Source organism: Antedon mediterranea, chromosome 11, assembly GCF_964355755.1.
Source record: "Antedon mediterranea chromosome 11, ecAntMedi1.1, whole genome shotgun sequence".
NCBI lineage: Eukaryota > Metazoa > Echinodermata > Crinoidea > Comatulida > Antedonidae > Antedon > Antedon mediterranea.
In genome coordinates, this window is record NC_092680.1 from 9,718,575 (window position 1) to 9,730,760 (window position 12,186).

A 12,186-nucleotide genomic window follows, 5' to 3' on the forward strand; every position below is an offset into this window, starting at 1 on the left:
CACTTTAAATTTAGAATATTTTGACCTTCATTTTTTTGTGTTTCAAGGGACAATACATCATTAAGATCCTGATTTTCTTTCTTTTTTTTTAAATGTTATTTAACTTTTAAGTTTATCTAATTTTTTGTTGATATTAAGTGTTGCTCTTACGGTGTAGGCCTACCATGCGATGGAATTATATATTGAAATTAAATTAAACATTAAGTTTTAAGAAAATTGTAAAAGGTTAAATAGGATATTGAATGTAGTTCTGGTCCATTAAATCTATATTTTAGGTATATTATTATAAGTATGACACACGCACGCTTAACAGTATATCCTGGTCATACCTCAAACTGGCATTTCCAGTAAAAATATGATAACATCTTCTATTAGAGCTAATATAAATGTTTACATTTTGAACATTTTGAAACCAAGTTGAACTTTTTATGACATTTGGTTACAGAGATACAGACATATTTACACATTAAAGGTCAAAGGTCAGTAAATGACATTTCCTGTGGATTTGGAAGAACATGTTTAATTAGAGTATATATAAATATGTATGCTCTTAACAATTTGAAACAAATTTCAAGAAATTTTGACCAGTAGTTATTGAGATATAGTAAGCCGAGGTCAAAGGTCGAAACATTGAGAAATTACATTTCCGGTCGTTTTTTTTGAAAAAAGTTCTATTAGAGCGAATATAAATATGTACCCTCTGATCTATTTGTCACCAATATCATTTCAATTGTCAAACCCGTTGCAGAGATATGGCTGTTTAAGATAGAAATATAAAAATTGAGGTCAGAGGTCACAGAGGTCAAATCAGATTTCCAGTAACTTTGTTTTGGTATCTCCATATCATGTTCTATCAACATGCCAAAGGGCACACTTGTATCCACTATGGTAACATCATTTCCCCTTAGGGACTGGACTACACACAACAAGGAATGACTAAGCCTGTCTAATCACTATATTGACTGAACAAAGGAACTTAGCTTCGGCTTGTATTTCTCTGAATTCCTGGAATTCTATCGTCCTTTGTATCACGTACGAACACAACGGCAGTACGAAAAGAAATGATGACGCTACTACGTTGGATGCCTCCCTCTTGAGGGCGTGGTTACGGATGCGTGCATTATCCGATAGGGGTGCTATGTTATATATACAGATTTTTCTTTTTCGTAAATTGTATCCTCTCTTCGGAGAGAGAGGCTATATTGTCGGTTTATCCAGGTAAGCAGGCACGAAATAGACTGACCATTTTTAAATGGGCATGTGATTCATAATTAAAGAACTATCTTTGACTTGTATCAATTTTTGGGATTAAAGGACATCGTTTTAATAATTAATCATAAATATATCTGAAGAAAGAACAATGATTAATTTTGAAATGTTGAGCAGCCTTTTTTGTAAGAAATATTTCTTGTTTATTCATGTTTAACCAGTTATTTGCAGGCAGATGGTGTAAAATACAACAACAAACAAATGGTGGCAAGATTTTTTGGAGTTGAAGAGATTATATAGGAGGCTAAGGTAAATTTTACACATACAGTACATATAATAAAAGAAAACAATTAGCTTACTGGAGAAGTGCATCTCTAACATGTGGAATTCCACAGATGCTGCGATTATGTAAGACTTCTAGTAAATGGCAGCCATGTACATGACGTGATTCTAACTGAGTCAGTAACACAGTGAATTCTTTAAAAACTGGATGGAACACCTCCAAAGCTTGCTGTATATGTGAGAGAGGCAAGTGCACATCTTCCAGAACCTGTGCAAAATTAAATATATAAAACTGTTTAAAAATAATTTATAATATATATAAAATATAATTACAAGTGATGAATATTTATGAGTTATGAGATGGATTTAAATAGGAGTCAGGATTTCAATATTCTCCCCAATTAACAAATACAATTTGTTCAATGACACACCAACTGTAAGCTTTAACTTGATTAATCTGATGCTCTATCTTTAATGAGGCTCTTGGCTGCAGAGTACAACATGCTGTGGCGCACACCGGGTTGGTTGTTCAAATGTTGCACAAAATTCCCTTTCTACAAAAAGCTGCCGTGTAATAGAACCATTTAGAAGTTTTACAGTAGAATAGAACTAATATTGAACTGAAATGCATAGAACTTTAGATACTGTGTACTCATATCACTTGAAAATACTGTATTTATTCTTACTTCTTGTTCCAATCTTAATAGAACTTTTCTGTAATTATCCAACACGGTATCCAAACCTACACAGAGTGCTCTTATGTACAAGCCATCATCAAGCTCATTTTTAGAGGCTAAAAAATATAATTTAATGATATATTTATTTTCACTCTTGAATACAATGTCCTATAAAAGATTGAACTTAACACTACAATAAAATACCTTTCTTTGCTTTGCTTTGTCTGTGTCATCCACCACAAATAATTTTGTACTGTAATTTGAATGTAGTTAGTTTAATAAGCTTACTTTCGTTCTCAATGACAGAGTGAGGTAACGATGGCTTTCCAGAGTATGCTGTGATAAATTCTTGAAATTGCCTGTAGTGTGTTCCAAGTTGACACATACGGTTTAAAAGTGCAACTTCACAGCAATGAAGGAACGGCAGATCAGGTGCAACCTGGATAATAAATAGTATCAGTCTATGTTGTAGTGTTGGTGGCTTACCTTCTAGGAGGCAGTAGCGTAACGTAGAGGCATGAGGCCTCTGATTTAGGGATGCTAAGAGGCTTAGGCGATTTTAGCCCTTTTTCGACTAATTTTAACGACACTGCTTCTAGGATGTGTTTAGGATCAGAGTAGCTACAGGTTAATAGATATTTAGGGTTGGGTTGTTAGATTATTTAAATTGAAGGGCTATTGTATATAGGGCTAGGTAGATTACGTCCTTCTTGCTTCAGATGGGCTCACTTAAGGCTTTAGTAGGTGACAAAAGCATATTTTGAAAGGTGTGGGGAAGCGGGGTTGGGGATTGTACCTCAACGATCTACTATTTAAAATAAAATGCACAGTCACGACGATAAGACAACTGACAATATAATTAAATTAATCCAAAAAAAATTTGTATAGTTTAGCATTCCCGCCCACTTCCTTTTTGGACACCGTCTCCTTTTTAACTTTGTTTTAAAAAAAAATCTTCGTTTTATGCTAAAAAAAGTCAACAATCACAATAACTCTGGAAAATCAGCCTAGCATGCCAGAAAGAACGACAAAAGCAGGCAAACTCTTAGGAAAATAGCATGACGACATCTTTGGGGAAAGAAAAAAAACGGAGGGCCCTCCTCCTCTTTTCTTTTTTGGAAAAGGCCCAGCCCTGCTACCTGATAGGCTAGTGAATCGGCCCTACAATTCAGCCCGTGGTGGGAAGATTCATCCCACTTTATACCAAATTTATATACATTTTTTGTAGTATTTATTCAGTTTTTAAAGGTGTTTAACTATCCGTATTTTATTGATATTGGCAATGTTGATATAATAATATATAAAATACATTAATAACAAACGTAATTTTATATTCAATTTATTACTTCAAGAACTTTCTTAATTTCGGCCAACAGTGGGCATAACTTGTTTACATTGTATCGTTCACGTGGATAAAAAATTATCATTTTCGACAATGTTTTCAAAATGTTTGCTTTATTGCAGGGGTGTTGCCCCAGTTGCCTGAGCAACACCCTTAATCTCATACTAAATACTAAAGTGTTATTCAATCTGTTTTAAGCTTTTGCTGTGTTACTTGGGTATAAAATGGTCTAACAAAGAAAAATGTGAGTGAGTTAAACAGAATACAGTAGTATTGGTGTCGAGATTAAAGGTATCACACAAATGTGTAATGATGGAATGATATACGTAGTAATACGGACCTTCCAAACTTTGAAATAACAGTGTTTAATTGCTTCTTTCTGCAAATTTTGATCATATTTTCTGTTCTGGGTGCAGTTTAAGCAATTTATAGTGGATAAATGAAAACGAATTTTGGTAATTGTGGTTTTACTGACTTATTTGTCAAAATATTACAATTTAACATTTTGCTTAATATATTTATAGCAGCAGCTTCATATTTTCTAACTTTAATTATTAATTGATAATAATAATTAATTTGTATTAGCTTACCGGAAGTACCTTCGTTGGAGACTTCCTCTGATGTTCGCATTAAACGCATAAAAACGATACTAGTCGTGTGTGTTTTACATAAAAAAAGGTGGGATACGATGGTATTGCTGTTTGGTAGCCCCATATAGAGTGTTATTTCTGGCCATCTAGGGGTGTCATTTAACAAAACGTTGTGGACGATCTGGCCCATTATAAAATAAAGGAAAGACGATTGGGTCAACGAAAATGACGAAAAATGAATTGGATTTATAATTGTTCACCATAAAATATTATTATATATTATGATTACCCTATTTACATTATTTGAACACAATAAAATAAAAAACAAATAATGATCATTTAGGCTAAAAAGGGACTCAATGTTAATTTTTCTCTCTGCTGCCCAACAATTGCAATAGTAGGCCTCGAAACAGATTATACAGTTACCAAATGACAAAATGTGGTGTTTTTTTTTTTAGCTTACGCCACCTTCATTAATCTAATAATTTTCTATCATATCTTTAGTATGGCTACTATTTATTATAAACATTATTTGATGAGAACTCAATTATAAACTATAATACAAACAATACACTTGGCCTGATATGATAGTCTTAATTTTTGGGCCTGATAGTAGTAACATTGGGCCCGATAGCCAAGTGTATCGTTTGTAAATCAGTTCCCCTTATAATTGAGTTTACGGCATACGTACCGAGATGAAGTGAAATATTGTATTAGTTTTAACAGAGTATTTTGAGCGTTGAGATTGTTCAAACGAAAAAGCGTACTTTGTTACAGTTTTCAACATTTTTATACTTTTTTATCCTTATAATTGATCGAAACGTCGAGAAACTCAACAGCTCTTTTCAGAACTAATACACGTGGTGTACCGCAAACTTTATCAACGATTAATTAATTGTCAAGTTTAAAAGGTTCCTATTTAAAAACAAAATACTAAAGAAAAACACAATGAAATCAATAATCCTGTATTATATTGTCGGTTTTTGTTTCCTTTTATTCACTATTTTTAATGTCTATGTTAGTCTTATTGGTCCTTTTTGGTGTTTTTTTTTTCTATTGATCATACATTCCAATAATTATCGATATATAGTTTCCCCTATGTTTCATAATTTTTGGGATTTTATTTGTCTTACACGAGCTTGTTGAAAATAAGCACTTTTTTTATCAGTGGGGGGATAGTTCAAATTACACAGTTAAATCATCTCTATTCTTTTGTACACAAATTTTGTAAATAGAGAGGCATTTTAAAAAGCTATGAAAAATAAACGGTGTGGTAAAAAATGTTATCAGATGACTAAATATAGGTAATATAACTTGAATTTAACATTTCTAGTATTTTTATACATCTTCAGATTTTTATTTTCATGCTATAGCAAAAATTATCCACCGTATATCCACCATCTTTTTTCACCTTCTAGGGAGTCACCAGACATGTTATTACATTAGGTTAAACTACGTAACTACTGAAAAAAAGTCTTTCTGGTTTTTATGGCAGAATTTTGCCAAACTTTGTATTTGACTACATTAAGGAAAATTCATGTTTTTTCGTCTTGATTTCTGTTACAAATATTTGATTTATGTACAATTAATCAGATATTATATTTAAAATTCATGCCTGTACCTGAGCTTTAAGCTAAACTTTTATAATGTTCCTGTGTAGTACTTTTATTTTATACAAATTTTAATATTGAGAATATTTAAATATCTTTGTAATTCAGCTAAGGCTGCGATGATGATACTGAAATAAATGAAAAAAAAACATTGTCAATATCAATAAAATATGGATTGTAAAACACCTTTAAAAACTTGATAAATACCAAAAAAAAAGAATATGAATTTGGTCTAGGGCCTAGGCCTAAAGTGATACGTTTCGGCCCACAAAGTGGGATGTTTCGGCCCGAAAGTGGGGCGAATCGTCACACCATTGAGATAATATCTCTGGTCACACCAAAAGTGGGCCAAATAGTCCCCCGGGCCGAATCGTCCTGGAACCCCCCTAGCTAGGAAGCTAGGAATTATTTATAGTCAAGATATCAGATTTAACAAACCTCAATACATTTGTTCTTTAACACAAAAATACTGCCCGTATGTCCACTTAACGCCAAAAGAAGTTCATGATGCATTTTAAGTAGGCTTCCCCCTAGCCTAGGCCTATAGAAAATAATGTCAAAAAACTGTCGCTCCTCCTCCCCCGGGCCGGGGTGCGTGTCCACACACACAAATATGTACGACGTAGAGACCAAACTATACGATCTTTAAGATCAAACGACCGTCCGCTTGGCCACTACCAAAAAGCAAAGATTCTTCGCCGAAGATTCTTTAGGCTCTCTCGCTCTAGCTAGGCTAGGCCTATACAATCTTGACCAAAGACTAGTATCTGGTTCCCGCGCGCGAATTTTTTACCTTCGTTTCTATGGGCGGCCATTAGGACCATAATCTATATATAAATTTACGTAAGGGCAAAATTCGGTAAATCGCGCCTTACTTCTAGAATTTTTACTCGATGGTATATAAAGCTGATTTTAACCACCTGATGTAACCCTGTTTACTATTTAAATTAAGTTAGATAATTAGTTATTGACGATTAAAACGAATTTAGGTTCAACGATTTGCTCCAAATAATAGGGACGTTTTCCGATCGTGGTTATACACTGTCTAATGTATGGAACGCCGTTTGAGCAACATTTCGATGATATGAATTTTATGTCGCGATATGTGAATGAAATGCATCGATATGAATTGAATGGCGCGATATATGAATGAAATTTTTTGAATTGAATGTTTTGAATCAAATGTTTTGAATGAAATGTTTTGAATGAAATGTTTTGAATAAAATGTTTTGAATGAAATGTTTTGAATGAAATGTTTTGAAGAAAATGTTTTGAATGAAATGTTTTGAATGAAATGAATAAAATGTTTTGAATGAAATGAATAAAATGTTTTGAATGAAATGTTTTGAATTGAATGAAATTTTTTGAATGAAATGTTTTGAAAGAAATGTTTGAATTGAATTGAAAAGTCAAACTATTGGCGGCGTATGTCATTCCCGCTCACGGTTTTTCTCAACCTCTTTAAGCCAGGGTACCCTCATCTCCTTTCCACGCTGTCATCAATATGGATCCTTTACAGAGAATCCTAATAGACCTGGGTTTGGAAATATGCAAATGAACGTAATGCATCCATAATGGCTGCCAGTAAACGTACGCCATTCCAAATAACTTGGCATTATAGGCCTATATGGAAAGGAGAAGAAGGTAACCCGGCTTAAGAGATGGAGAAAAAAAATCGCGAGCGAGAATGACATACGCCGCAAATAGTTTGACTTTTCAATTCAATTTAAACATTTCATTCAAAACATTTCATTCAAAACATTTCATTCAAAACATTACGTTAAAAACATTTCATTCAAAATATTTCATTCAAAACATTTCATTCAAAACATTTCATTCAAAACATTTCATTCAAGACATTCATTTCAAAACATTTCATTCAAAACATTTTATTCACTAACATTTAACTCAAAGCATTCAATTCAAAACATTTCATTTATATCTTGTCATAAATATCATATCATCGCAATGTTGCGTAAACGGCGTTCCATACTAATGGATGTCCATCTTGAAAAATACCCGCCACAAAAATGCGAGGAGGCTTCGCATTTTCCTATCTCCTCTTACGATAATTGTTTTTAATAGCTGAAAACCGATTGAACAGCTAGAGTACAGCATCATAATGTTGAAGACAGGCCGATTTTCTTTAAAAAATACTATTTTGATAGATATAATATACGATTATACAAATGTATTGATTTGCGATGAATGAAACATCCCAATCTCTCAGTCTGCCAGAGTTTGGTTTAACACAAGTATAGGTAAATTTATGAGCCCTTGGTTTAACACATACGGTAGGTAAATATATGGGCCCTTTGAGAATAAACTTGCAATACTTTGACAATACTGTAAATACATATTAACTATTTTTTGGTCCTCATTTGAATCGAACATTTCTTACTGTGAATGTTCGTACTGTTAGGCCTAGATGTAATATAAAAATATATATACAAATAAACTTTATTCCTGAGATTGTGGATAGGCTCTACTATTAGATATATAAACACATTATTATATACAAAATTATAAACTTTATACTGACAGTTCCTTAATTCTCAACGTTTGTATTAATTAATAATTACCAATAATTATAAACGTCGTAGTGGTGTATCGTGACATGTTTCAATCGATTATGACAGTGACAGTTTTAACAAAGTATTAAATCGCAAATGTTTTACTGTATTTAGAGGTATATTATTTATAGGCCTATAAAACATGAAAAAAAAATATTTCGTTACTGAGTGGATAAAGAATATATTTAAAAATTGTTCCTCTTTGTACCTATCCGCTTTCCCATCCCTCAACCCTAATGTTACATACAAAACACAAATTGGGTTTCTTTAAATGAATCCAAATTTTTGATTTTCGGAAGTAATTCCCAGGGTGCTAATTTTAGTTGACTACATAAATCATCGTGTCTATTTATTCGTTTCTGTAAACGACAATGTATTATAGTCCTGCGGTACGTATATTTGAAATCGCCAGTTTTGTTACGCTGAAATTACTGTGTATTCGAGAGAACCATCTGTGGGCACGACCTAGATGGTACGCGAGCGAAGCGAGCGTACCATCTAGTCTATATATAAATTTGCGTAAGGGCAAAATTCGGTATATCGCGCGTTATTTCTAGAATGTTTACTCGATGGTATATAAAGTTGGTTCGTACTTTCGGTACTGATTTTAACCACCTGATGTAACCCTGTTTGCTAATTAAATTGAGTTCGATAATTAGTTATTGACGATTAAAACAAATTTAGGTTCAACGATTTGCCTCAAATAGGGGTGTTTTCCGATCGTGGTATACACTGTCTAATGGATGTCCATCTTGAAAAATACCCGCAGACAATAATACGAGGATGCTTCGCATTTTCCTATCTCCTCCTACGATAATTGTTTTTAATGGCTGAAAACCGGTTGAACAGCTCGAGTACAGCATCATAATGTTGAAGACAGGCCGATTTTCTTTAAAAAATACTATTTTGATAGATTTAAATATACGTTTATACAAATGTATTGATTTGCGATGAATGGAACATTCCAAATTATTTGGTTTAATAACCATGGATGCATACCTCCATGGTTTAACACAAGTCGGTAAATTTATGGGCCCTAATAAACATAAATAGTATTGAAATGCTATACAATACTGTAAATATGTAACCACTTTTGATCGCCATTTGAATCGCAAGTTTCTTATTGTGAGTATTGGTACTGTTAGATAAATATAAACAAATATACAAATAAACTTTATTACTGTGAGTGTGGGTAGCCCCTACTTTTAGATTATAAACACATAATAATATAATACTTTATTACTGACAGTTGCTTCTCAACGTTTGTATTAATTAATAATTACAAAAAATATAAACGTCGTAGTGGTGTATCGTTACATGTACTTTACTATTTCAATCGACTATGACAGTGACAGTTTTAACAAAGTATTAAATCGCAAATGTTTTACTCTATTTAGTGGTATACTATTTATAGGCCTATAAAACATGAAAAAATGTTTCGTTACTGAGTGGATAATAAAGAAATATAAAGAATAATTTAATATAAAGAATATATTAAAAAATTGTTCCTCTTTGTATCTATCCTCATCCCCAACCCTAAACCCTAATGTTAGATACAAAAAACACACAGGGTGCTAATTTTGGTTGACTACATAAATCATTGTGTCTATTTATTTGTTTCTGTAAACGACAATGTGTTATAGTCATGCGGTACGTACATTTGAAATCGCCAGTTTTTTTACGCTGAAATTAATATTCGAGAACCGGACCATCCGTGAGCGCGACCTAGATGGTACGCGAGCGAAGCGATCGTACTATCTAGTCTATATATAAATTTACGTAAGGGCAAAATTCGGTAAATCGCGCGTTATTTCTAGAATGTTTACTCGATGGTATATTATTCATTTATTTGATCAAAATCACATAAGACAAGTAAAAAGGTTCATGAATAAAAACAGTATAAAAAAACAACATATAAACAATCATAACAATATTTTAAAACATCTAAAACAGTATAAAAAGACAAAGTTTAAAATATTTATAAAATATTTTTAAAAAACCATTAAAAAATCTTAAAAGAGATAAAAAGGGTGAGAAAAAGTAATTTCGATCAGGATCGTCCTAGAAAACCAATAACTCAGGTTTATTTCCATTGGAGTCCTTGAGTTAAAAAAAAAAAGTTTTAAAAGAAGTTATAAATAAGTTTAGATGCTATGCCGTTTCGATGCGAGATTGTTTTTAACTAATTTTCTAAATACATTTACACTCTCATTACGTTTGATTGTACTTGGTAATTTGTTCCATTCTTTAATTGCTGAAGCATAAAATGTGCCATCTATAACATTACAAGAGATTGGTGAAACAAAATTAAAATAACTGTGTCGGGTACCATGTGCATGTTGGTTCCCAGCCTTTATCAAATTAATTATTACCAAGATAAGATGCTACCTTTCTATACTGCATTTTGTGCAGTGTTTAATTTTATTTTGAGTCACCCTATCCTCAACACACAATAGACCACAATAAAGTTGGTTAGAATCTCGGTACTGATTTTAACCACCTGATGTAACCCTGTTTACTAATTAAATTGAGTTAGATACTTATTTATTGACAATTAAAACGAATTTAGAAACCGTTTGCCCCAAATAGGGGTGTTTTCCGATCGTGGTATACACTGTCTATAAAATGGATGTCCTCTTGAAAAATACCTGCACACAATAGTACGAGGATGCTTCGCATTTTCCTATCTCCTCCTACGATAATTGTTTTTAATAGTTGAAAACCGGTTAACCAGCTCAAGTACAGTATCATAATGTTGAAGACAGGCCGATTTTCTGAAAAAAATACTATTTTGATAGATTTAATATACGTTTATACAAATGTATTGATTTGCAATGAATGGAACATTCCAATCTCTCAGACACCCAGTTTGTAGGTAAATGTATGAGCCCTTGGTTTAACACAAATAGGTAAATTTATGGGCCCTTTGAGAATAAACTTAAAACTGAGATAAAATTATTTACTAGTGTATACCATGCATTCTGAGTGTTGGGTTCTCTCAAACTAGTCTTTTTTTTCCTTTCCGATTTAATAGTAGGCCTACAGTATAACAAATTAAAAAAACTAGATGGCACGCTCGCTTCGCTCGCGTACCATCTAGGGGTGCTCACAGATGGTTCTCGAATACAGTAGAATAGAATAGAGACAACAAAACCAATACTGGATTCCATAAAGGACAATTAATTTATGTGGACTAAAGAAATTAGGGAGAAATGGAAATGTATGTACCGGGGAATTGGGCGGCACGTGGTGGTGGTGATGGAACCGCAGTAATAAAGTTGATTGTATTTATATATTATAAGAACCAAACTAAATAAATAGACCTAGACATTCTGCGAAATGGAAATCGGAAATTCAAGCTCCTATTCAGTGAAAAATTAAACTGTAGTCTACCTAAATATTTAGGGCAAATCATCGGTTGTGGTGGTTGAAATTCCTGTAAACATTTGTGTGAACCAAACTGGGTCGAATTTCTGTCATGAGTACTGATTTGTTGGCCTGTGATTTATGACGCCTAAGGGATCTATCTAGACTTATTTTTTAGAATAATGTACGTACCTGTCAGATACAATTGTCTTGTGTCGTATAATAAATAAGTACTGTAATAGTTACTGAAGTTACTATTACAATCTCGTCAATGAAAACACGAAAATGTATATGCACTTACTTATGAAAACGTATACAGTATTATACTCAGTTATTGAAACAGTAGGTTTAAAAAAGTTTCGTTTGTCTGTAAAATGATGTAATCAAGCTGTTTACATGAGTCTTAATTTATAAGCACATCAATAATAAAATAGTTTATCTATCCTGTAATTGGCGAGATTATGGTCGCTGTTGAATGAAACAAAGCCAATCGGTATCATATTTGTACAGAAACGTTTTCGCGGCCGAAGGGTGTAA

The 12,186-nt window shown here is 32.8% G+C and overlaps 2 protein-coding genes across 3 annotated transcripts in view; one reads left to right on the plus strand and one right to left on the minus strand.

The window, feature by feature from the left end:
- Positions 1-6,537, minus strand: part of LOC140062956 (gamma-tubulin complex component 4-like) — a 28,360-nt gene extending 21,823 nt beyond the window's left edge. The window contains exons 1-4 of one of the 2 annotated variants that reach the window (XM_072109348.1): positions 6,149-6,537; positions 2,457-2,607; positions 2,178-2,284; positions 1,569-1,759 (exon numbers count right to left, since the gene is read on the minus strand). In XM_072109348.1, the coding sequence (XP_071965449.1) occupies positions 1,569-1,759; positions 2,178-2,284; positions 2,457-2,607; positions 6,149-6,223 (524 nt within the window). In that variant the 5' untranslated portion in view covers positions 6,224-6,537. Of the gene's footprint in view, positions 1-1,568; positions 1,760-2,177; positions 2,285-2,456; positions 2,608-4,100; positions 4,178-6,148 lie in introns of those variants that run through there. The other variant, XM_072109349.1, reaches the window with a different exon arrangement.
- LOC140062959 (small ribosomal subunit protein uS19) overlaps positions 1-12,186 on the plus strand; it is a 254,689-nt gene that overhangs the window by 23,703 nt on the left and 218,800 nt on the right. The window lies entirely within an intron of this gene.